The 23,611-nt window shown below is 39.7% G+C and overlaps 1 protein-coding gene across 8 annotated transcripts in view; it reads left to right on the top strand.

Annotated features, from left to right (window-relative positions):
* The window catches only part of sorcs2 (sortilin-related VPS10 domain containing receptor 2), a 534,678-nt gene that overhangs the window by 193,442 nt on the left and 317,625 nt on the right, over positions 1-23,611 (top strand). For all 8 annotated transcript variants that reach the window (XM_037111616.1, XM_037111617.1, XM_037111611.1 and 5 more), the window contains exon 3: positions 16,199-16,298. In XM_037111616.1, coding sequence (XP_036967511.1) covers positions 16,199-16,298 — 100 coding nt within the window. The remainder of the gene's footprint in view (positions 1-16,198; positions 16,299-23,611) is intronic.

Here is a 23,611-nt window from a genome sequence, read left to right as displayed (position 1 = left end):
TCTTAAAATGTAAGAAAACAGCTCTACAAAACACATAAGAGGTCTCTTTACAGCTTATTCAGCATAGTCATCTTCACTGTAGCTTTAGCGCAGTCCCCCCCCCCAACCCTAACCCCATCTCAGTGCATCCGGGGACGCTCAAGAAATGTTCAGTGGATTAGGAAAATTTCACCCAACCTTCTATTGGCATGGTGGTGTGTAGATAATGACTGAATCTCCATTGTCTCTGGCCCAAGGTCCTTTTTGGGAATCTTACAAAATGGAGGAAAAACATCTTACCTGCATACTGTATTTTAAGACTTGGATTCTTTAAAAATAAAAATCTGTGTGACTGTTGCATGTGAATGAGGAAAGTCTTGCGTCACAATAAAATGAATGACATACAGCAAGATTTTCCTTTTTGCTTCCTACAAAAGGGATGCCTTGACATGTGGATAAATCTGGCCTCACCAATCTCACTGCACTGCAATTACTTTCTTTAGCACCATTTTTCCACACATATAATATTTATTTTTTTTCTGCTCTAAGGCTCCTGCCACCACCATCACCCCTTCTACCTTTGGGTCAAAATCTTCCAGCACCATTTTAATGATGCCTCCCCTTCCTCTGTGCTCAGTAGAGATATTAATAGTAGAGGTTAGTGGATTGCACACTTGAACCACACAGTGTGGTCCCACTGAAGGCAGGCAGCTGCAATAAAGATTACCCTGGGAATTAGGATTGCTTTGCAGGCCCGTAAACATGTTCATTGCAGTATGCCATTTAGACATTTAAGAGCCATCTCTATTGCATTTTATTTATTAGGAGGTGGATGTCCTTCACAGTGATGCGTGCTGACTTATATAGCCGAAACAGTTGTACTGCTGCAAACTCCAATTATATATATCTGTGTTGGATGTTGGATGAATCACAATTCTATGACAGGGCAATATACTTTTGATTGTTGAGCATACATTTATATAGTCTCTGGTTTTGAACATACTGTTGAGCAGCTAAAGCCTGCTGAGCCAATGTACTGTATACAGTCTGATCTGTGGGCGGGGGTCTGTGGGTGTGTGTGTCTTAAGGGGGTGACAAAGCACTTGGAAACTGTTTGCCTCTCTGCCTTATCTGCCTGAGTAGTGAAAACCCAGCCTGTTTGAATGCTTATCTGGCTCAAGTTTTTGCCACCATTGTAGGTTTTTATAGACTAAAATAATCACATCTATTTGCTGATACTGTTTGTTTGGTGTCTGTGTGGGCAGTTGGTGAAATTTGGTTTTGAACAGTTCAACATTTTGGAAAGATTTGACAAACAAAACAACTCTTTTTTTAATCTAATACACTTACATACAGTAATGTGAACTTTGCTTCAGTTCACATTACTGAGTATGCTCACTGTCCTGGTGACCATAGTTCTTGTTCTACTACATACTATTTTAGTATTTGTTATTCCTGTTATGCCAAGGTAGTCTTAGTCTTGTTTTAGGCAAAAAAAAAAAAGATCATCTGTGACTTTTGGGTTTATGTGTTGGAACTATATTTAATTCATCTACCCATCCAGAGCTGTTTTTGCATTGTCTTCTACTTTAGTGCGAGTTGCCAGATATAGTCAAACCCTGTTGTTCCATGAGGACCACTATCAAACCATCTACTTGTTAAAGAGTCAGGTCTGAACTCCTCCTTTCTGCATGGCAGTGTTGTACTTGAAGTACCAAGGCATTTTTAAAAATGTGTTCTGCTGTTGTAACTCCACTAACAATAGATCCTTCTCACACAGTGGCCATATTCCTCATGCTCAGGGTGGGAAGCTCACTGCTTTGATCATGCATATTGGATCAGGCTTGTTCATGCAACACCCTCCGGAAGTAAAACATAAAGAACAAATAATGAGAGGACTACACTGTGTGACCCTACAGACTTTTAAACAGGTTTGTATCCACTAGCAAGGCAGTACTGCCCTCTGGTGGAGAAAGCCTGCATGTACAATCAAAAGTGTAGACAGTCAAGCTGTTCTTTCATCATTTGGCAATAAAAGCGCTACCTATCTACGTTTTTCAAGTTTCATGATTTTGCGATTGGAAAATTATGGTGAAAGTGGGCGTGGCATATATACTTAATACAGCTGTATTCAGGGAACACGCAGATATAAGATTTACTAATGCACAACATAATAAGTGGGCGTTATGTGGCCCAAATCCTTTTGCATTGAAAAAAGCGCCACCTGTTGGTCATTTTTGGTGTTCATGATTGGCTGTTGACATATGCTTGTTTTATGTTTTAGATCAAAACACATGAAAAACATCAGACAAATTTATTCTGTGCTGATTATTGATGCCATCATGCAACATAATTGGATGAAGAAGAAGTATGGAAAATAATGTGAAGTTTTACCTGACTGTGATGCAGTATTTTATGTTCAACCAATAAAACCTAACAAGACAATGCATTCAAAAAGACAAAAGGAAGAAATAAAAACACTCTCTCTCTTTGGTAGATATGAGAATTTGTAGCCTGCACTTGGTGTTTCATTTAATCACTGTTAGACTAAAGTGAATATGTTGTGGCTGTGACAGTGCATTAGCATGGATAGCAGACAAAAGTATTCGCCACATGGGACCTGCACTTAATTGTATATGCTAACTGTGCTATGAAGGATGAACAAGACCTTTTTTTTACTATTGTACATTGTGCACAAATACTGACATGTTTTCTTAAATAGAATAGTAGGTCCTCTCATCAGTCACTGAGAGTCCTAATTAGCCAAAGAAACCTTTTTTTATGTCACCTGAGACACTGATGGAGCCTGGTCGAGTCTGCAACTGATGATGCTGTCGGGGTTCCCTTAATTTTGCTTCAGAACTACACATTTGGGCTCAACTCAGGCTTAAAGACTACAAAACAAATGGGTAGAGTACGAAACCAAGGACACAGGGTTTTGAAATAAGAATGTGTTAAGCAGTCACAGGAGATTTGACAAAAACGTGCTACTGGCTGCATTGTGGTAGATGCAGGTATGTGGGAGGAAGTGTTTTTGGAGCTTGACAAAAAATGTAGCAGAGGCATCTGTACCAAAGCCAAACTTTCCATTCCCTTCTGTAACTGATGAACCAGGCCGGGTTCAGATAAACATTTACCTATGTTGTCCAGTATTTGGGTTGGGTTTAGTCGAGTCATTTGACATGGTATTCTTTTAGTCAAAATATAGTGTAAAAATACAAATAGTTATATAATGTGATAACTGCAGCTAAATGGTGGGCCTACTATCTGTGCTGTGGCTATATGTCCTGTTTGTCATTTACAAGATAATTTGCAAGATAACACATTAAATACACAAAATACATAATGCCTATTTCTTATTTTTCAGGTGGTAAACATTAATTCAGCTTACAGCAACTTTTTTTCTAGGTAATGATGCATTTCATTTGGTCACCTGTCACTGTAGACTCCATTAGACAGTCAGAGAATGAGCGAGGGAGTCCACAACTGTAACTCAACACACTCGCATAACAAGAATTCAACTTCAGCATGTCAGATAGATTGTCATCAGCAGTGGTGGTTGTGTAAAAGTGAAGACAACAACCATTATTAATCACTAATTAGGTCTTAGTAGCTTTTTATCTACTTTTAACATTTTAAATCTTCAACAGTCTGGCTATAGATCTGCACACAACACTTTGACAGCAACAATTAAAGTTGTCAATGATATTGTCAATGTTTTAGATAATAAAAAAAACACAGATTTCAAGCCGAGGTAGCTGATCAGTCAAACTTTTTAAGTGTATTAAAAGGGGTTCCTCAAGGATCTGTCTTAGTCCCTATTTCATTTATTTAGTACAATTCATCAAATGCTGATAACACTATCATCTATTCAGTCGCCCCCTCTACTGATCTAGCTCTAAAAAACCTACAGTCTGATTTTCATATTATAGAGCAAACTCTGATTGACCTCAAATTACTACTTAATCCCAGACAATATGCATGTTATTCTCAAGTTTGTCACTTTCTCTGATAGACAGTAGTATCTCTACATTTAATGGGACTTTTATTAAAAGGGTTTCTAATTACAAATATCTGGGCATCTGGATAGATGATAAGCTGTCTTTTAAAATTCATATATCTGAACTTACTAAAAAAATAAAGTGTAAATTTATCAAACTTGTATCGTAATAGAGCTTGTGTTACTTTAAATTGTAGAAAAGAACTTGTTCAGGCCACTTTTTTTTTTTTTTACCTTTTCTAGATTATGCAGTTTGTTTTATCACAGGTGATGAGTTTAGAGCTCATCACTATGTTCTTTATGACAAAGTTGGATGGCCATCTTTATCTGTAAGGTGGGAACAGCACTGCATAATTTTTATCTACAAGGGCCTGCTGCATGTTTTGCCTGACTATCTCACCAGTTGTATCTCATTTAGAACTTCTTATTTGCACACTTGTTCATAAGAGTCCTTGATTTTAAACATTCCCAATCTAAGGACCGAATTGTTGCTCAGGTCTACGCCCCTCAGAAAATGGAATGACTTACAGTGTACGCTCAAACTAAATCATTAATTATCATTCTATAATAGTTTCAAATGCCTATTGTTCGGTGTTCTGCAGTCAGAATATAATTGTGATTTATGATCATATTATTACCAGTCAAAAGTTTGGACACACCTTCTCATTCAATGTTTTTTTCTTTATTTTCATGACTATTTGCATTGTAGATTCTCACTGGAGGCATCACAACTATAAATGAACACATGGAATTATGTTGAAATCAAAAAAGTGTGAAATATCTTAAAACATGTCTTATATTTTAGATTCCTTTGCTTTGATTACAGATTTGCACACTCTTGGCATTCTCTTGATGAGCTTCATGAGGTAGTCACCTGAAATGGTGTTCCAACAATCTTGAATGAGTCCCAGAGATGCTGAGCACTTGTTGGCACTTTTGCCTTCACTCTGTGGTCCATCTCATCCCAGACCATCTTGATTGGGTTTAGGTCAGGTGACTGTGGTGGCCAGGTCATATGGCACAGCACTCCATGCATCTCCCTCTTGGTCAATTATCCCTTACACAACCTGAAGGTGTGTTTGGGGTCATTGTCCTGTTGAAAAATAAATGATGGTCCAACTATATGCAAACCGGATGGGATGACATGTTGCTGCAGGATGCTGTGGTTCAGTGTGCCTTCAATTTTGAATAAATCCCCAACAGTGTCACCAGCAAAGCAGCCCAACACCATCACACCCCCTCCTCCATGCTTCACGGTGGGAACCATGCATGTAGAAACCATCCTTTCACCTTTTCTGCATCGTACCATGACCCGGTGGGTGGAGCCAAAGATCTCAAATTTGGACTCATCAGACCAAAGCACAGATTTCCACTGGTCTAATGTCTGTTCCTGAGGTTTCTTGGCCCAAACAAATCTCTTCTCATCTGAGGTGTAGTTAACTTGCAATTTTTGAGGCTGGTGACTTGGATGAACTTACCCTCAACAGCAGAGGTGACTCTTGGCCTTCTTTTCCTGGGGCGGTCCTCATGTGAACCACTTTCATCATAGCGCTTGATGGTTTTTGCGACTGCACATTCAAAGTTTTTGCAATTTTCAGGACTGACTGACCTTCAGTTCTTAAAATAACGATGGACTGTTGTTTCTCTTTACTTTGCTGATTGGTTCTTGCCATGATATGAATTCTAACAGCTGTCAAATAGGGCTGTCAGCTGTGTATCAACCTTACTTCTGCAGAACAGAACTGATGGTCCCAACCCCATTAAGAAGGTAAGAAATTCCACAAATGAACAAGGCACACCTGTGAAGTGAAAACCATTTCAAGTGACTACATCATGAAGCTCATTGAGAGAATGCCAAGGGTTTGCAGTGCTGTCAACAAAGCAAAGGGTGGCTACTTGGAAGAATCTAAAACATGAAACTATGAAATTGAGACTTGTTTCACACTTTTTTGTTAACTACATAATTCCATATGTGTTCATTCATAGTTTTGATGCCTTTGGTGTGAATCTCCAATGTTGATAAAATGAAAAATATCATGAAAATTAAGAAAAAAACATTAAATGAGAAGGTGTGTCCAAACTTTTGACTGGTAGTGTATGTCTATTCATTTTACATTGGAGAAGAGAGCTTGCTTTCAATCAACCTTCCTTTAATAAATAAAGGATTAAAGTCAAGTCTTATTTTTTTGTGTTTTGATTAAGAGACCCCTACTGGCACAAATTACTTACTGCATGTCTAAGGCCCATTACATGAAACAAAAATACCACAGTATATACAGTATGTACTATGTTTGTGCTACCTTATTGATTGAGCATATTTTTCAATCAAAGCATTATCCTAAAGACAACCAACCAGTTTAACGTTGTGCAAATACCTCTTCAAGGATGGAAATAGCAAAAAGTAAAAACAGTGAAACTTAATCTTTCCCCACAGCGCTCTAATTGCTGAATTCCTGGGTAATATGTCTAATATGTGAGGATTTTGTCTGTCTTTAATGACATAGATGAGATCAGTAATTGGCTTTTGGGAATGAGAGTGATGAGTATTTTCCAAACACCTGAGGAAATAATGAAAAAACAAACATTCTTTTTAAATTTTATGCACAGGCAATTAAACAGGAGAGCATTATTTTTTGTCTTTGTGCTTCCCCTGTTGTGCCCCTGCACCTTAGAGTGGTTATGGAGAAACAAAGTGTAGAAAGGGTGATGGGCCATTTGTAGAAGAGATTGATTGAAACAGTGGAGTGAGGAGGAGCTCTGCTGATCTCACTAGGAATGTGGCCGTCTGTTTAAGGATTCGCAGCCAAATTCAGTCACAGGATTTGCTCGCAAGCTTGCACCGGACGCACAGCAGCAGACTCATAGCTCGCAAGTCGCAATGCCAGAAATGCCAATAGCTTGAGAGCCTGCGCCTGAAACACAGCAGACAAAGTAGCTTGCGAGTTGCAATGCCAGAAATGCCCATAGCTCGTGACTCTGTGCTGGAAACACAGCAGGAAACACAGAGGTTGCGACTCGAGTCAGAGCAGGATAGCGCAAACAGCCAGCTACGTTCTGAATGAGTAGCAGACGGGCAAGTTAAGTCTCTGGGTCAAACTTCTATAAGTTCCACAAGTAAATCCACAGAACTTTCTACTATGTTAGTGGTTAAGAGACAATGGGCTAGGGCTGAGTTTCCATGGTAATTAGGCAATACTGACTCAAGTGACTCGCACAACCCGTTTCAGTTTAGTGAGTGACTCATAATGGCTCGAAGCCTTAAAAGGACTGTATTTACCAGCTCTACTTTTCAGGGATGGCGACAACTGAAGGACCTTAAGGGCCGTGAACACGCACGCCATGTTAGCTGTGTTTCTGTTGGACAGGTAACAGGTGTTTGGTTATGTTGGGGAAATGTATTGTTACTCTGCATTTTGAAGACAATGTAGCTGACGTAAGCTCCTTATGTTGCTGTTGTATGTATGTGCCCAACAGTAATGTTAGCAGTTTGTAGCTTACATTCGCCAGCTAGCTAAAATAGCAGACTACTGCCATATGAGACATATTTTCATTTTCATTTTCTAATGCATATAGCAGTGTTCACACATTCACTTCTACCCTGGGCTGACAATGCGGGTTGCCCTCCTGTTGTCCTCTCTGATGGGATGATGTTCTTCACTCTGGCATGTCTTCGTTGTCAGAGTCAATGATGCTGTCATCGTGGAAGCTCTAACATGCAAAACATGAAATTATCATGGGTCTAATCCAATACTGAAAAACAACAAAAAATTGCAGCGATGAACATGATTTGAGTATAAATTTTGTCAGTACTTCACAAAGGCTTGTATTAACATATGACAAAATTACAATATTTTCCTAACCTTAACCAAAGTACATCCGATGCCCAAAGCAAACCATAGATTGCATGCAGTCCCTGGATTCTGGTGTCCTTTTTGCGCCTTCACCTAAGCAAACCTGAGGGACAGTCTGTCCTGTTCCAAATAGACTGGAGAATAATTAGATCCCATCCAAGAGCAGTTGACCCGACAAGTACTGTCCTAAATACCATTTTTGTGGCATTGAGGCTGAATAGTAGAAGCTTTAACATCCAGTGGTGGCGGTTGGGGTGGGGGGGTGGGGGGGTGACTTATCCTATGGATCCTATGTTCTTCTTGTGTGAATTATTGGCTACACTGCCCCTAAGATATCCAGTGGTATTGCTCCTTTTCATCTGTATTCATGAGCATAAATTAGCCTTTGACCTCCATTTGTTGCACTCTTAACCAGTCATTCGCCTCTTGCTCTTGCAGCTGACGCATCGGTAGAAGCTTTGAGGCATTTTTGTCAGCCCTTGGCTGCATTGTGTCTCCTTTCCATCCTACACAGGTCATATTTACATATGGAGGCACAAACCGGACCACCAGGGAGTTCGTTATTCACCCTCGTCAATTTTTAACCCACTCAACGGATGTTCACTTTGGGAAAATCACATTTTTTGTTATCAGTACTGCCACCCAAATGGCGTTCATGATGGTGTTTTTGTCACACTGGTTTTGCTGCTTTGGGTGGGTTAAGCATGGAGGTCACAGAGAAGACTTACACTACAGGTAATGCAAAACACTGGAATAACCCTTTTTGGAACTTAAACAACATTTCAACCTGGTAGTGATTATTATGATATCCATATCTCTTTTTTTGTACATTCAGAGATCCTGCATGTTTACAGGAAGATTTCATTGTTTTTAAGGATTTTAGTCTGTACTGATTTCTGTTTATATGTTTGCTAATTATGCTCACTAGGAGAGCCATAACATTTTGTTGATGGGATCCAGGGAGATGGATTATTTGTCTTACATATGTGTATACAGCGTTATGTATACACAGACATATACATGTCTTTTTTACTTGTCTTAGTAGCAAAACCATTCCTGCACTTAAGAGAAAAGATTGTATTGTATCACTGTATCAATGATTTGTATACTGATTTGTAACTTGTATTTTCTGACATTGATCTCTAGACCTCAAGTATCAGCACTGCACAGTACTGCAAGTGAATTACTTATCAAGTATTATGTCTGTGATGGATTGTAAGAAAGGTGTGAAGCACAAAATAAATGACAACAGGAAAGAGGACATTGGAGGAACAGGGCTTTCACTGGATGTTACCAAGTGCAAAAAACACAGCCTGTGTTGATATAAGCAGGCTGACTGTAGTCCATAGAGGGAGACCTGGAGGCCACGGCAACCTCAATATGTCGTTTTATCATTCTTTTATTCAGTAGTTCTTGTCAAAAGTATCCAAACAAATTGTCATCAAAGCTGACAGGACAGGGCCACTGATTCACCTGGAGGCTCAGAGAAAAAAGGCCAATGGTAAAATACGGTAGTGACCTTAATGAAACCTACCTGATGGATTTCAGTACCATACCTCACCTTTTTCCTTTCTGTGGATTAATTAAAGTATGATATTATGTCAGTTTCCCTGTAGAAATAGATAAAATGGATGGGAAACAAACTGCAAAGGACTACCATAACCACCTTCTCAAATGTAAGCAGCTCTCTGCTTCTAATAGTTATGCTCCAGTGGTTCTGTGCACTGCAAGAGTCTTTCCACATCTGTGAAGTGCCCTCACCGAGCATGAATCACTGTATGCCTGCTCAGACTACTTACAGCGTAGGAGGCCCTTCCGGATGCAATTTGCCAATTGCTGATGAGGCATCAGTGACTTAGCTGAACAGAAGTGGAGCCCACATCTTGCCACCCTCTGCTGCCAGGAATTGCGATTCTAATGCAAATGTACTAATTTACTTTCATCATACAGTATGAGTGATTGCAGCAAAAGCAAATATGTTGCAAGATGCACTTCTTTATGTAACAGCATCCATGACTGCGAGCTCTGACCAGATCAGCTTCTACAAGTGTCTACTCCTACCCTTTACAGTATAGGACAATACACTGCATTATCTTCCAAGCCCTCTCTGCTGAATTATACATGAAGGTGCTTAAAAGGCTGTCTGCACAATGGCACCCTGATAAAGTGGTGCCAAGGCAGAGACAGGACTTAAAATCCAAGGTGTGCTCGGTAGTTGATCAAGAAGTGATTGTCTGAAGGTTGTCTGGAAAAAAGCATTGGCTCATGCAAATACAAAAAACAGATATTGAAACCGTGGTTTGTATATTCGGTATTCCATATTGATCCGTGTACATACTTAACTCTACCCTGTAGAGGTTTTCCAGGCATATCTATGGATGAATGGTTTTGAGATATCTGTCTTTGAGATAACTGCCTTCACCCCAATACAATACAAGGGAACAGACCTTCATTCAGTTCACTACTTTAAAAAAAATCAACAAATGCATTATTTTTCAAAAGATATTCCCCCAGTTAATTTGGATAAGCCAATTTGTCATTTGGACTATTTGGTAGAAAGTAGTTCTAGTTGCCTTTTCACAAGTTGTGACCATTGACACTTCTACTACTGTCATCCTGAAGCCAAAGGGAGGTTCACTGGTCGTCTTTTTGCTGCCATTTTCTGGAGACATTCACAGCTGAGAAACATTCACACTGACAGACTGAGTGTTAAAATCTTTCTGTCTGTGTCTGAGATTGTCACAACCAGTTCCTGACAAGGCCACTAATGTCTTGAAAGGACAGTAGAAGCATTGCAGTAGCAAGGTCATCATTCCCATGGGCATATTCAATCAGTTGCTATACATCTCTCGTGCACCTCTGTTGGTAAGATGTAGTAGACCGCTGGAAGCAATACTATATAATTCTCCATTCCGTTCTGCAGTCAATAAAGCCAGGCTTCGGCACAATTGGGCCAGAGCAAATGGTCATTAACCCGTTGACTGGGGTGCACTTAAGACTCCCTCAGCTTTATCATCCATAACTATTGCAATGCTGTAAAAAGTAGGGAAAATAAACATATAGATGGTGTAGTGGCTGAGACCTGACTGAAATGTGGCACCACCCTGCCTGTGAAACCCAGCATTGCTATTCATATATGAAGGAATGCACTTTGTAGTCCCTGCTGAACTGTAACCTGTATTTTGTATTTGATGGAGTTGACAGGGAAAACCACTGTCTGACTTGAGGTTATAAAGTGACAATGTTAAAATAAAGAGTAAGTGCTGCCAGACGTCACCCAGGGCCCAAGGAAGGGAGGGGCCCAGGTGTGACGTTTGTAGACATTTAAAAAAGACATCCTGAAATGGGTGAGACTCGGGTATAATTAAAATTCCCAAAATGATAGTGGAAAGCCCATATTGATCATATTGAAAGTAGGATGGTCCAGGGGTGTAGAACCCCTCTGGACCAAAAGTATATAAGCTGGGTGCTCAGAAAGAGATCTCAGTTTAGCTTGGGAAAATAAATACCTTTGGCCTGAAGACCAGCTGCTTCATCCTTGTTCATAGACTCCAACTGTGAGTATATTTTAGAAATATATTTTAGGTTAAGAAAAGTAGTTGTCCACTGCAATGGAACAGAGGAGTTGCCTTATCTGTTACCAAAAAGAATGATAGGTGGGCTCAGATCATTATGAGTGCTCATGACCTGAGCTTTAAACCACTCTGAACAAAATTTGGCACAACTTATTTAGTTACACTGGTGAAGGATACCCTGACAAGAAAGATAATTTTCCTCATGCTTCACCACTCTTGTCAGCGGAGGAGCAGCATTATAATGCATTGCAGATTTTCTCTGCCTTTTGTGTCTTAGGAAGTGCAGTGTGTTGCACAGTTGATTGAAAGCTCTGACACATTCTCCACAAGCAGATATGGTTCAGTCCTCTGTCTTTTCAGGGGGACCTTCACAACTGCCCCCAATTGCTGGCTGGGCTCGCGGGGAGATCAGTATGTAAGCCAATCACTGATAAGCCTCATCAAACCTAACAGTCTGGCCGTCTGGCGGCCTGGGCCCGACTCAGACTGACAGCATCTGTCTGCCTCAGCACTGAGCTCTCAGCAGAGACCTTCGGCATGTCACAACATATCCGGCTTCTGAATATGTCCCTTGGCTTGTCTTTAACAAGCCAACTGACGTTTGAATCTCTTTCAGAGCATAAGATACCTCTTGATATGCAAGCACAGTGAAGGATCCACTTCTGTCTGTTACATCTCGGTCATAACACACTGTTGACGATTGGTAGGTTGATTTATCAGAAATACATCTGTTCTCATCCCCACCCCTCCTATACTTCTTGTATCATCAACCCTCTGGATTTCTTCTCCCTGGGACGTCAGGCACTGGTAGCAACCTTGACATATCAAGACATTAAATCTGAATCAGCACCTGTCACTGCCCCAAAGTGCTTCCACATTCTCTGTTTTCTCAAGTGCATCAAGGAAAATACAATTCCACCCGCAGTGTCTGTCTCTGTCACATCCACTCTCACAGTGACTTCCATTTCTGCCTTCCTCTCCCCTTTCCCATCTCTTGTTATCTCACTCTCCTCAGTGTTCTCCTCTTTTTTTGTATCAGAATTGAATGTTTCTCCATCCACTGTCCTGATTATGATTCTGTTTTCTTTTCGTGAATTGACTGGCAGTGGCACATTTAAATGAAACACCCCTCTGTGCACATCGAAGGGTAATATCAATGGTCATGTTTTCTTTGTGTGTGCATGATGCACTGCTTTTCTGCTAAGATGTAATTTTTGAGGGCTACATTTAGTTTAATCGACTACATTTTAGGCACAACACTTCACCCCTCTCCTCCTCCCTGTGCTCCGTCATCTCCCCTTACATCAGCTCTCCACTCTATTTCAGAGTATTCCTCATCAATCTACTATAGTTTCTTAATCCAAAGGTCTGGGTGACAGTACAAAATGAGCTTTCCTATTAACTCAACATCATTATTCTTCCCACATAAGGTGCTGAGACTTTGGACTTTCCACAGCGACCACCCCCCCCAACCCCCCCAAATTAGCCTCATTAGTTGCACAATGTCATCACATTGCCCTGAGACTCCTCCCCTTTGCTTTACAAAATTTTTCAATGATCTTAACTTTACTTTATTCACATCAATGAGCTCAATCTTATCGTGTTATATCTCTGACCACCAGGCAGGGTTTTTGTAAAATATGCTCCAGCCACATCTACTTGAATCATATATCTTAATCACCTCATACTTCCTTGCTGAAAGAAACAAAAGATTGATAAGCACACAAAACTTCTTCAGGGGAGCCGTAGAGGCCCATAGCCCTCATAACACTTATTATGAGATAAATTATGAGCTAAAGAGTTGAAATTATGATATAAAAAGCCATAATTATGAAATAAAAATCATGAGTTAAAAAGTATAAATGATCAGACAAAACATTTTTAATTGTTAACTCATGATAATGACTTAATCTTATAATTATGATTTACCATTTCATCAAGCTTTTCTAACTATTTGATATCACCAAGATGCCACCCCAGCTCATTACTTACATAAAAGACAATCATTTTTTTTTTATCACAAGTTTTCTAAAAGTGAAATGAATGTGAAATGTTGCATCATGTAGAGGACATATACTGATTTGCATTTAACTTTCATCACTTTCATAAATTAGAGCATTATATGAACAAAACCCTGTGTAAAAACTTGCAGAATAAAGATCAATACAGATTAACACTTATGCTCATCATTTGGTTTGACTATGTTCAATGTGTCTCTAGTCATTTGACCAAAATTGTCCCACAGCTCAGGTTTTCAAAATCAGATTGATATAAAGAAACAGCTTTTATGGTAACAGACACTTAGTAGTGAGCGGTAATGAGGATAGATACACATGGTATGAAGTGTAAACAGTCAGCGTCCAGATGTATTTCTGGGTGTAAGACTGCCCCAGCCCTGGCTGCTGCTCATTATACTGCTGCTAATGAAGGACCACTGGTTTGTTCTAAAAATATGCACAGCAGTACAATGGAGGCACATACTGTATACATAGATTGTATTGTGCATTTGTGTTGGTGAAATAGTGTGTTGTTTTTGTTTTTTCCTTATTCATCAATTTACACACCTCATTATACTTTTTTGTGTAAAGGCACAGTCTAGTATTATAATTTTACTTGTCATTACTTTCATCTCTTAAAGGGCCAAACCGTTGTTTATATTTTATCTCATTAACAATTGCACGTGGACTATTGTATATCAGCGCCATCACGAAGGGTCAATACCACTACCACTGTCAACGCTCACCAAGTCTGCAGTTCATCTAAGCTCTACTTTAGCTCTCTTTAACCTTGTTTACAGAGGCAGCAGCAGCAGCCGTTTTTTGTTTTCAGAAAAAACAAACATGCATATCTCCATGTAGACCACCTACCCAGCACCAAACAATGGACAGAAAAGTTGGCAACTAGCTGGTGAACATAGAGAAGAGAGAATATAGCAACCAAAGAGCTAGGTAACATGTTGCCAAATGGGTGCTTGATGTGTCATAACAACTTTATGCACCAGTGCTTCCCTCACATAGACTTTATTTAGTAAACAAATGTGAAAATGAACCTGGTTGTTGTGATGTCATTCTGTCTCATGTTGGTTTCCACAGGCAACGTCGTCATGGACAGGCCTCCTCCAACACCTCTCCTGCTGTTATTAAAACAGGAGCATGGGTGAACTTTTGGGCAACTTTATAAAACATACTGCTGATAAAGACAGTAAGCAGAGCAGACACATACAGGAGAGAGAAAAAGAATGCTGATGCTTTGGGTCGGTGCCTTGGGTCTGATACAGGAATAGGATAATGAGAATTCAACATGAATCCACACTAAATCATTTAGAAATGTTTATTGTCATCCTACCTCATTAAGAATGAATCAGTGTGTTTTTTGCCCCTGCACCCTGATGGTCTGACCTCTCAGTGGAACCCTACACATCAGGTCTTGTGGGCCTTTACTCCATCCACAAGTGGGGTTTCAAGATGAGCACTGAGCTCTGGCTGATAACACAGTCATCAGCTCTAGATCTGTCCATGTCCTTCAAGTAATCCCGGGTTAAACACCACGCACAGGCCGGAGAGGAAGATGAAAACACTTGCCAGTTCACTGTGGAGAAATATCTCACCTCTGCTATGCCACTCCATTTTCTCTAGCTGTACTGGAGCACTCTGGGAGAGCTGATTGCTGAATGGCTTGGCAGGGCTTTGGTAGTGATCGTGTCTCATTGTGTGTATGCCTGTCAGTGGCTGATGCCCCACTGAGCGAAAGAGTAAATCCTCTCATCCTTAACCAGGCTGACGTGCTAGCTCATCATTCTCTTTCATCAAGACCTCTTCTTTACGGCTGCCTCCTGTTGAACCTTCAAGCATCGGCTGAATGCTGCAGTATCTCTATTCCTGTGTGCTTTGGATTGCTTTTGAAATTAGTCCTGGAGAGCTGCACACCAGAGAAAGCAAATACAAATACAGTAGATTTTATATTTGTTTTCTTATTGTGTATTTACTGCTTGGTTAAATTCATTTTCTTAAAGCTTCATAATCAGTATTTGCTGCATTCACCTCCCATTCTTGAGGATAATATTTCCTGTATTATACTTTATTGTGTATGTTCCTGACAGGAATTTGAAACATTAATTATCCATAAGTGGTCACCTCTCTCCAGCCTTTCCAAGCTGAACTGAAACGTGCTGTCAATAAAACAATCACCTTCCCACTGCTCAGTGGGTGTGTCTGAGTTGGACTGGAAAAACAATCCAGCAGCCAGCTATCAATCTAAGCCACGCAAAGCACTCAAAACCTTCTCTTACAGCTGCCAGATTTGGGGATTGGCCAGTACTTCATTGGTAGCCCAGGGCTGTTTTTTGCATCGTCCTGGCAATGACAGGTTGTCCAGCCATTTCTTATTTGTCACTGGACTGAGACTTTGGACGACAAAAATAATATGTTGAACAGAGAGCTGATATACCGCCTTAAGGGAAGTTTCAGAGAATAAGCAGGTCAGCTTTTCTAAAGCTTTTTGGAGACTTAATCCTCTTCTGTTTATGCAAAGGTTTTTCATGGAGCAGCTATTGTTTTAATATGCAGGATAAGAAGTAATTTGGTGAAATAGAACCCGGCAAAGTTATCCAGTGTAATTAACAATCAAAATATTGTGGGCACAGCAGAATTTTTAGAAGTCCTGTTCTCAAAATCATTACGATAATGCGATTTGCTTTTGATTTTGTGCGGTTCAGGAGATCATTACAAAAGAAAATGACCGCAAAAATTTTCTTAAAAGTATGCTTGTCCTTGTTTATGTCTGCCTTCATCCAGGTCTATGGACTATGGCACAACCTACACCAAACTTAACCTGATGCCAGGCACGACTATTGTGGTGACCAGCTTCTACATCTGCCCAACCAACAAGAAAAAGGTAGGAGGATCTATCCGTTAATGAACTGAACATTTTATATCCCATGAGCTTGCTGAAATCTACTCTAGTGTTGCTACTCTAAACTGTCCGTTTGGAAGAAATGAAAACTATTTGCTTTAGTGTGTTGTTGAAAGAGCAGACTTGAAGCTGAATGAATATTTTCTCTGGCAAGCTGGGCAGGAATTACAAGACATCTAGTTAAAATTGTGCGATTTGAGAGAGCCATAGGAGAACTGAAAGTATCTACTGAAAGTAGATAGACCCATGGCTGGTTAAATAAGACAAGACACCCAAGCCTTAGGGGAAAACATCCACTGATGATAAAAAAAATTGCATTATCACTGTAAAATCCCATTTTAATGTCATCCATATCCACAACTATGTTTTCCTGTAGTTGGAATGGACTGATTTTTATGTTGATTAAAGCCCCTTTATGTAGGGTTTAAAAATGTATGATTTTGTCGCCCAAATTGGAAGCATCATATAAACAAAAACAACTTCTTGCCAGGAAGGGCTTTGGATTTCATGTAAAATGTTTTCTAACGTCCAATGCCAACACTTTTGGAAATTACTTCTCTTGTACCCATATTTGTTTGCGACAACTACCATACAGTTAAGGTTCATGTTCGTACCAAGAAAACTATGTTCACATTATGGTTATGATCAGGGAAATTCCATGATGAACACCAGCAATTTAGCATTGTACTTCCCAAATGTTAGGGTTCAGATCAGGGTCCTGACTTATCAGGCCATGTGACCCTACTTTTTTCAGTGTTTCCCACACTGTTGGCAATAGCCAGCCATCTGTTCACAGATGGCCGAAATTAGAGGAAGACTGAGGTTATGGTTTAAAAACAAGAACAAACATGAAAGATTGCACAAAGACACAAACTCCATGCTGCATTAATGTCTTATCTGCCAGTCCACCACCCAGACCTCCGGACCCTGTTTGCCACATAAAATGCTTTACGTCCTGCTTCCTACATTAATGCTGAAACTTAACTTTCGATGAAAACCATGTGCTGTAGTCAGTCATCCAAAATGAAATAATAACTACAAATAGTGGGCTGAAAAAGACACTGTGACAGGATGACACAGGATATCCTCCTACATTCATTGGCTCCAACCCATGGACACAGAAAATGAATGAGCTGAAATCAGCACTTTGAATGCACCGATTTCTCTTGAAAAAGAACAAACAAAAGCCTCCACACATGATGAGAAAGATGCTATAATTAGATGTAGATTCAAAATCTTTATTATGGTAAATGATGTTTAAAAAAAACACTTTAGTTGCATCCTTTCTTTGGTAGGAAAATGCTATGGTTTAGTCGATGTGGTGCTGTTACATCTGATCTATAGTCGCACTTTTTCCCAATCTTTAGTATTTCTGCCCTCTGCACCACTCCTACCCATGTTCTAGTTATTGAGTCCACGGACAGCTTCAGAACTCAAGTGAATTTCAAAAAGCAGGCAGACGATCAGCTAAAAACAGGAGCCAAGAGGTACAGTAGGTCACTTAAGCCTAGATATTACTGGATTGCCAACAGTGGCGGCCTGTCTAATTGGCAGGCGTTATCGCCATGGTCAAAGGTTCTTCTAATCGATGAAGAGACAGAGGGAGATTAGATGTACTCACTTTTCTCACTTTCCATCCCTCACTACAACCGCCTGCACTGGATCTGCCATCTCATCCTACTCACACACACACGCACACAGACAAAAACACAAACCAGTGGAGGGCCAGACGGTATAAGAACATTTAATCATGTGGGAATGGAGTCATCTTAATTTCCCTTAGGGACACAAAGAGAGACAGATAGAAAGCGAGAAAGGGGGGTGAGAGTGACTGGCGGTGGTGGTGTGTGTTATAACAGTAGAATTTGTGGTAATATGAGCTGAGGGTCAAACTGCTGCTTAAGCACACCTCCAGTCCTGGCAGGAGGTGAGTGATAGAAGCTCAGGTTTGCTGCCCGCTCACTGGAATTGATGTTTCTGTGAGAGTAGGTCTGTGTTAAATGCAGTGGATGCAGGCTGTGTGTTTAGGCTTGTGTGGACTTTGCGTGCGGAGCTGATCATCAAACAATTTGATCCTCAGTAAACATCAGTATGCAGCCATGTGTTTACTTCCTTGTTTTTAGCGTCCAAATTATAAGCAATCACGTACGTTAGGTGAGCACACACACACACACACACACACACACACACACACACACACACACACACACACACACACACACACACACACACACACACACACACACTTTGATCAATACTGCTAATCACATCAGAAAACAGCAACTGGGTGGGTTTGTAAACTCTGTGAGGGGATTACACAGAAAAGGTGTGAGGGGCCTCAGGTGATCAATAGGACTTGAGGCAATTAGAGGGAGGTGAGTTTTCAGACAAATACAATGTCACCCTCCCTTTCTCTCTCCACTGCATCATTAAGAGCTCCATTAAAGATCTGCTCAAGACCTTTTGCAGGAGAGGGCTCCCAAGGACCCTCGACACACTTAAACACCAGTGGAGTTGTAAATTAACTTTGAGTCCGTAAGCTCAATGTGCTCTCCCTCAGCACTTTTCTTGAATAGTTGTCTCTAGAGGGCTGTCAGCTGGGCAAGTGTTTGCACAAGACCTTTTCTTGTTGAGTGCTGAGTTATTCTTGAAAATGAAGGTCCAGGTATATGCTAAAAGTGAATTCAGACCAAAAAAAAAAAACCTTCTTTTCTAATGCCACTTATCTGTTGCTAGCCACCATAGATTTAAAGTCAGACTTCTGTTTGCAGTGTTTCAATTACTATGCATTAAAAAAAACTTGAGCAAATCTAAAGTAAATCTTCAATGTCATTCAATCAGAATTAAAGATTCCCTCAGGGGCGATAGTGGGGCGGCTTAACAGCATAATTCCAAAGAATCGTGCACTTTGTGATAAAAGCGTGAAAATTGGTACACTTATAGCCAAAGACAGTCAAAAAAAAAAAGAGATATCGGGCCATCACAAATGTTCTATGTGGCGGCCGTGGCAGCCATTATTCAAAATGGCCTCAATTGACTGCCAGTTCCATGTGAATTTTCTTTTGTGTGTTGATTATAAGGTGATATTGATTGTATAGTTTCCGACATACATTGATTAATAAAAGTAGTGTATTTCAAATCATAGCTTCATAAAGAACACAATACATCTGAGTAATTTATTTATTTATGTTAAAATCACAGAGCAAAACAAATTATGGGGCTACTCTGCACTGAATCCTTAATCTTATTTAGATTCAACTACGCACTTAGTATTTCCAAATAGTCTACAATAAGGGGATACAAACATTTGCTGTTTTATAATACTGGGTGACTCAAATTTAAATTGAGTCACCCAGTGAAACTAAAATATTTAATTAAACAAATAAATGCCACAATAATTGCACAAGTTTGGCAATGCCTACATTTAAAAATCTTCATTTTACAGTTAAAGCAATTTAGACTGATTGTAAATAATAGGTATATTTTATAAACAAAATATTTTTTTAACGAACTCTAGTATATGGCAATTGCTCTGTATAATTGATAATGACACCTAGTCTATGTAATCCACTTTAAATGATCAATTCTTTAGGAAACTGAATAAATCTAGGCTTTTTTGCCTATGTGAGATGATCTCAGTGATAAACTCATGCAGCTATTTGTTGAGCCATGTTTTTATTTCATTACTTATTTCATAACCTTATTTATGTCAGACTTGGGCGAAAAAGAGGACTCAGAAGTACAGTCAAGTTTTATTAATCTGATTCTTTGACTCTCAGGAATGAATGCAAACCAAATGCTATGAAATTTCTGAGACAGACACAAGACAAACAACAGGGAACACAAAGAAACGAAAAGCGCTCCCGCAGGAGGAAAACTACACTGAACTGGGGTCAAAATAAAGTATGAAAATTACAACAAAAATATACTCCGAAGAGGATGCACGATGGCTAAGAAACTTATCTATTCTATCGTATAAAAATTATCAACAAAAATTCATTCACTTGGAGGAGAACTGAAAGGGCTAGAAAATCTCAAATTACAAACAAAACCTTAACCAGAAAATTACAACAAAAATTCACTCTTCAAGAGAGGGCAAAAAATACAGATAAATAAAACAAGAATAATACTTATCACAAAGACGATCAAGACTGTGGATTCAAAGGGCTTAGGCATACGACATGAAGACGAAATACTTTGGCATGGAGACAGGGGAAGACAAAGACTTTATACACATGAGGGAGGGGAGCACAGGTGGAAACAATCAGGAATCAGGGATGACGTCAGACCAGGGACACAAGAGGAAGGGCAAGTGACCTGAAACGAGAGGAGAATTATTTTCAAAATAAAACAGGAAGTTCACGAGACAGAGCCCAAGACAAGACAACCTCACCGCGCTGTGACAATTTATTAATTTAAACAACTCTAACAGCAGCAGTGCTTTGGGCCGCTTAAAGCTCCACATTTTCTTCCTGTGTACCTTAATAATGCTTGCCTGCAGCACCAAAGGACTCCGCCAGTGATTTCTGTCTTGCCTTAGCAGCAGCAACTGACACTGTGCTCTCCTATGATTCCGTTTACACTCTGCCATTGTGTCTACAAATTGAGAGTGACTGACTGAGCAGTGTGCCGCTGTGCTTACACATTACACACTTACCCAAGTGGAAGAAAAAGTAGTTCCCACCAACCGCGTATCATTTAGAAAAGATTTTACTTTCCACTGTGTTGCTTTTAATGATAGACATTACCTCAAATGACTGAAGCATCAAAAGCATTGATATTTTGATTTGAGAATTGATTTTAGAGCATAAAGATCACCAGATTTTTATGCTCTAAAATCTATATTTCAGTATCAATCTCCACATCACTACGGTATATCAACCACAGGAGCATCTGTCTAGTGGATTCGAAAGTTTAAACATTTCTTTATACAAAGAGCAAGGGGTCAGACGGAGGTATAAGGACTTAACGAACTGGCCAAGGGCATCTGCCTCTGCCTTAGCAGCCTGCAAACACGTTATCAACCTTTGAAGTTATGGGAGAATGGCTAAGTTACAAGATCAGCACGGAACGTTTGAGAAAAGAATGCATAATGACAAGTGCAGTCTGTTTTTTAGATTCATCATATACTCTCTCAGTCCCAGAGGATGTGCTTTTAACAGCTTCATTAATTCCATCTCAGACCAAACAGAGGAGCCATACTCCATGGATAAGTGGGCTGAGACAAGACTTGTCAGAGACTTCCCACTCTTGATTTGCAGTCATCACATTTTCAAAGGGAATCAGGACGCCAGAACAACACTTGTTTTTTTCAACTTTATTTCATCTGTAGGTGTTAAAAGTATTAGCCTTCAAAGTGCTTTTACCTTACCTTTGCATCATGCTGGACTATGCACACACTCGAATAAACTGGCAACTGTCAGACATGTGCTAGTAAATTGCAACAGGTATGATAAGGGAGTTAATCCCATCATTAAACTAGAATCAGTAGAATGCATATCCAATGCAATGCTGTACAAGCCTCATCTGTACTGACACATAAATACCTGCGACCTAGGAAGTACATTTTTTTTTTTTCATCAAGGGCCATGATTTATTCTGTGAGAAATTTACAAATTTGATGAAACTCTCCCTAACTCACAATCTTTGAGAAAATGAAAAAAAGATCCTGGTTTAGTTCCTTTATATGAACCTGAACTAAAAGTTAAGTACCTCTTATAATGTAGCGAATTTAGTTTTTTCTAACCATCACCAGCTCAAATCAAATCATATCAATTTTATTTATATAGCCCAAAATCACAATCACATTGCCTCAATGGGCTTTACAATCTGTACAGTGAACAACATCCTCTGTCTTTAGACCCTCGATTCGAGTGAGGAAAAACTTCACATGTTGATGGAAAAAGAAAAAAAAACAGGGTTAAAAACAGGGATCCCTCTTCCAGGATGGACAGACATGCAATAGATGTCCCGTGTACAGAAAAGTGCAACAAATCGCAATTTACAAGTTACATTAACAGAGAGTCTGATACAAGTTATATGTAAAGTGAGTGAGACAACTGAGCTGGACGAGGCATCGCCAAGTGGTGCCCGAGCCACATGACCTCCTGTCCACCATGGTGACCTGGAAGAGGGCAGGCCACACAAAATAATTAGTAATAGACAGAGAGAGTCATCAAGATTTAAAGAAATATAGATAGGAGGAGATAGTGAAGAGGTGCAGAGGAGCGCAATGATCCAGCAGAGCCCAGGGTGTGACGATCCAGGTCCGTCAGTATTTCAAGGCAGCAGGAGCCCGGAAATGATAGATGGTCCCAGGGGCCTGTGGTCGATCAGAAGGGAGCTCCAGTAAGGGACAGTAATGCACCTATACGCTCTTCTCAAGTGCTACCATCATCAAGTTAGAAAGTTAGCTTGCTGACAAACAGTTCACATATAATGAAATATTATGACTAGACATGTCATGTGGTCACAGTTTGGTTAGGTTTATGCACACTAGTTTGGTAGAGGCTCCAAAACTACTTAGACAAGGAAATATCATACTTTAGATTTAAATAACTTTATTCAGCCTGGTTAGTTCCATAAGTTCCATAACTAATATGACCTGACAAAAGTAACCTAACATATGTAATATACATATCGTAGCATAGGCGATATCACTCATGCAACATAAATGATGAAGGTTACATCATTGCGGTGCCTCCACTTGCTCACATGATAGTCAGCAATTAAAAACAAATCACTCCATACTCTTGGACACAAATGGGATGTAAACTCAATCTGTCTTCCCTGAAACAAGGGGATGCCAGTGATCTCAGGTCTTGGGGTAAACACTGGTTACACTTGGTACAGCAGTTGGTTTAGAGTAATAATAAATAAAATAAACCTTCATTAATACATTAAACTACAAGTCTCAATAGAAATGGAACCCACACAATCGATGCACAAATGCTACAAAGCAACAACTCCCTGGACTGCAGAAATAACAAACTGACAGTAGTTTTGAAATTGACTTGAGTGACCTACTGAGATGGAACAGAATGGTGCTGATTGAAAACAAAGCCCAAAAGAACAAAGCATGAATAAAAGGATGAGTAAACAAAGACATGAGAAATAAGGTTTCAAAAGGAAGAACAAGGGGAAAAAAAGTAATGGGCTGAATGATCCAGCAAATTTACTTTGTTATTTCAGTGACTGGAAATTCAAAGACCTTCAAAGAGAAAATGAAAAGATTCAGATACGGTCACATTATGTTCAAATGATATCCCAACATTGAAGAGCATTTTTTGTAAATT

Source organism: Acanthopagrus latus, chromosome 10 (genome assembly GCF_904848185.1).
Source record: "Acanthopagrus latus isolate v.2019 chromosome 10, fAcaLat1.1, whole genome shotgun sequence".
In the NCBI taxonomy this organism is placed as follows: domain Eukaryota; kingdom Metazoa; phylum Chordata; class Actinopteri; order Spariformes; family Sparidae; genus Acanthopagrus; species Acanthopagrus latus.
Note: the sequence above shows the minus strand (reverse complement) of the source record. Positions and strands in the feature narration are given on the sequence as shown.